This window comes from Gekko japonicus, unplaced genomic scaffold (assembly GCF_001447785.1).
Source record: "Gekko japonicus isolate JY-2015 unplaced genomic scaffold, Gekko_japonicus_V1.1 scaffold254, whole genome shotgun sequence".
In the NCBI taxonomy this organism is placed as follows: domain Eukaryota; kingdom Metazoa; phylum Chordata; class Lepidosauria; order Squamata; family Gekkonidae; genus Gekko; species Gekko japonicus.
The window spans coordinates 900,163-903,857 of NW_015172010.1; the positions used below are offsets into that span (position 1 = coordinate 900,163).

At 40.5% G+C, this 3,695-nt stretch overlaps 2 protein-coding genes across 2 annotated transcripts in view; one reads left to right on the forward strand and one right to left on the reverse strand.

Moving 5' to 3' along the window:
- Window positions 1-3,695, forward strand: part of SYN2 (synapsin II) — a 352,644-nt gene that overhangs the window by 232,882 nt on the left and 116,067 nt on the right. The window lies entirely within an intron of this gene.
- Window positions 1-3,695, reverse strand: part of TIMP4 (TIMP metallopeptidase inhibitor 4) — a 23,358-nt gene that overhangs the window by 5,940 nt on the left and 13,723 nt on the right. Inside the window, exons 3-4 of the mRNA XM_015420239.1 lie at window positions 753-867; window positions 217-341 (exon numbers count right to left, since the gene is read on the reverse strand). Coding sequence (XP_015275725.1) covers window positions 217-341; window positions 753-867 — 240 coding nt within the window. The remainder of the gene's footprint in view (window positions 1-216; window positions 342-752; window positions 868-3,695) is intronic.

Consider the following 3,695-nt stretch of genomic DNA (forward strand, 5'->3'; position numbering starts at 1 on the left):
TCTTTCTTTCCTTCCCTCTTTCTTTTCCTTCCCTCTTTCCTTCCTTCTTTTCTTCTCTTTCTTTCCCCCTTTCCTAATGTATACTAATGAGCTACTAGGCTATTAGCATAACATCTCATTAGCATATGACACAAGAAGGGGAAGCAAAAGGGGGGGCTCCTGCAGCTCTTTTTCTACGAAAAGACCCCTGCACCTCAGTAGATTTTATATACTTACTTTACAGCCACAGCCCATTTGGTATCTCTGATTTAGACTTTTCTTTTGAGAAAGTGTCAGGTCATCCCATGGTTCAATGTAATTGCACAAATGGATGAGGACTTTGCCATCATTTAAAATTTGCCCTGCAAAAACAACAAAATACTGTACTTAATTCTTAATACCAGAGATGCAGTTCATGTCCATTAAAGGAATGATAGTTTCACTTAACTTTAGGATAAAATCTACAAGTTATGCTGAAGGAAAATGCTAGACTATGGAGTCACCATGCACACGATTTGAAAATGCAGTTAGCATTTTAAATTAACACATCTTCCAAAAAAGTTATAATTTTATTAGAAATTTCATTGGTGTTACATAAGTGTGCTAAGCTATGTAAAATATTGCTGTCCAAGCTTTTATGTATACTTGAGCTGCATTAATTAAACCATTTTAAAAGATTTAAGTGTAGCATCTGTAAAATCACCAATACTTCATCCTACCACCTATGGTTTAGAACATATATTATGCAGTGCCTTTGCTTGAATGCACTGTACCTGTAAGGAGATATTGCTTCTTGTTATTGGCTTCTAATTTTATACCACAGAGAGAAGAGTCAAAAGGTGTGTAGACATATTGAACATCTTTCAATTTTTCAAATCCTTTAAACATCTGTTTTAGAATAACAGAAAGACAAATGTAGTTACAAGAAGGTAGTTACAAAGAAGGTAGTTACAATAAATTATAGGATTTTATTGCTACTATATTAAAATATGTATTATATATTAATGCTTTATTATGAATACATCTAATTCTCAATCTGTGGATACTTAAATCCAGAGACTGGACCCATGAACATACAGATCATTCTACAAACCTAAGAAAAGCTCCAGGTTTGCAGCAAAATCTAAAACAAACAAAAAGTACACTGGGGCTTAACTTCCCCCAAAAAATAACAGAAGCAGCACCTGCACATTTTTTAAATGGAAGCTCTCTGAGATCTCAGTGACTGTTGCCAGCCTTCACGCCTTAGTTTCTTTCAGTAAATGGTGGAAAGGAGTGGGCAGGTGTGATGGACTGTCAAGGGTTAACGCCTAACAGAGTCTGAGAACCTTTCAGTGACAGGCTGTTTGAACAGAACTCTGTTGAGAGTCAGTTAAGGAATGATAGTTGGGAACTGACAGTTGAAGAAGAGACAGTTAAGCACTGACTGTGGACTGGAAAGGAGGCTAAGAGAGTGAGTGGATCAAGGAGGATCCTCATTCAAGCCAGAAAAGTGAAATAGCTTCTAGTAAAGAAAAGTATTTGTGTGAATACAAAGTCACCTCAGTTTTATTATTGGATCACCTCATACATCCTACACCTGATTCTACCTGACCTTTTATCCTCCAAGTTAAATAAAGCATTTTGTTTATTTTGGATTTTCAAAGCAAACTATGTTGTTTATTTTGGATTTTCAAAAGCCTCTTCTGTGCCATTTTAAAAGCAAACTATAAGAAGGTGTTTTTTGTCTCTTCCCTCAGTTCCCTGGGCTGGGCCAGCATCCATCGATCGATCGATCGATCGATCGACAGACAGACGCTGGGCCAGCATCCATCGATCGATCGATCAACAGACAGATAGATAGACAGAGACAGACAGAAGCAAATGGGTGGGATGGCCTTAGACAAACAAATAAGAAGAAAATAGATAGAGGGGCTGCTCAGCAAGAAGGAAGACAGAACAGAAAATCCTATGTGTGAGGGAGGGAAGAGAGCAAGATTGCCATAGCAGGGCTCTCCAAGGATGTTTTGGCCTCCTGGACTACCCTGATCCCCTTCACCATAACCATGAGAGAGGACTCATGGGGCCAGGCCTGACAGCAACCGCATGGTGTTCTACCTGTTGACTTGCTGCTATGTGTATTTAGATCTTGCTGCTTAACCTTCCTCTTCCTGGCCCAATATTCACTTATTGGTTATCTTATTGCAATATGACTTGCTACTATGCAAAAGTAACCATTGCATGATTCATTTGGGCAACTCACTGAGGTCCAGTAGTAGCTACCAGATGATTTGATGCCATGAAACTCATCTAGGTCCAGTGGCAGCCTCTGCACAATTTAGCCAGTCCCAGTAGTGGCCACCAGACAACTCATCAGAGAGACTTACTATGGCATGAATTTTGCTACCTGGACAGATTCTCCCAGGAAGAGACTGCCAGGGGTATGAAAGAAGGGAAAACTGAAGACAGGAAGGCATATAAAGATAGGTTGGCTGGTAGATGGGAAAGAGAAGAAAGCAGGAAAATGGGAGATGCTATGGAGGCTGCCAGGGTTGGAGAAAGGAAATAATTGGAGAGGGATACAAAGGGAAATGACATGTACTTCAGAAGTCTTTGTGCCCCCCACCAGGGCAGCTGACATAGGGGAATTGGGAGACAAAATTTGGGGGGTCCAAGTCAGCTAGAGGGCCCTTGAAGCCAGCTAATGCGGATTCCAACTGAATGTCTTTCCATTTATTTTAAATGCAGTTCTGGTTGTAGCCACCTGGAGCACAGGGAAGTCTGAGCACAGTAAAAGGCACTCTGCTATTAGCTAGACTTCCCGTTCTCCAAGACTGAAACAAACTTATCTAGCAGATCATGCTAAACCCACCAATTAATCCAGCGATAGAGCAAGACAAGCAACCCTGGCTGATGGCTGCTACACTAACTGTTGGCCTGCAGCCTGATAACCAAAGTCATTTTCTGTAATAATCTAGCGTTTCTCTCTTCCTTTCCTTGCCCCCAGCTCAGCCACATCTTGCAAAGCAGTAGTTAAGGTGTTTCAGCAAGATAAAACAACCTTTTCCTCTCTTTTCCTTAATTTCTCTCCCTCTTTTACATACTTTTCTCATTCATTTCTATCTTCCTCCACCTGATTTTTCTGTGCCCCCCACCCCCATTTTCACTTCTTGGTCTCAAGACTTTCTCATCCCTATTCTGCTTGGTGACAGAATGTACTTCAGATTAGTATAGTAGCAAACCTTTGTTAATATTATGAACAGAAAGGGGGGAAGTTAATATTTCCCCATGATTGAACAAAGTAGTAAAAGAATGCTTCCCCCCCCCTCCACCCTTTACTTGCATGGCAATGGAACATTAATCTGTTTTAGTGGTTATCCATGTGGAACAGAAGTTACAGCTCCCAGTTCAGGCACTAGGTTGTCAAGCAGTATTGTGCTGGTGGAGTATCTAATAGCTCTTTGCAAAGGCTACTTTGCTATATGACAAATGATATAATTTTTAAAATATTATTAAAATTATATTTATAACAAATACCATACCCAGCTTTTCTCCCTACTGGGGACCCAAAGCTGCATTGTTCTCCTGTCTTCCATTTTATCCTTGCAACACCCTTGTGAGGTAGGTCTGGCTGAGAGTGTGTCCCCAGCAACCTTCCATGGTAGGCTGGGGATCTGAGTATTAGAGATACATGACAGGTTGCTTAAAAGTTCTCTTATTACATGTTGTCTGTCATG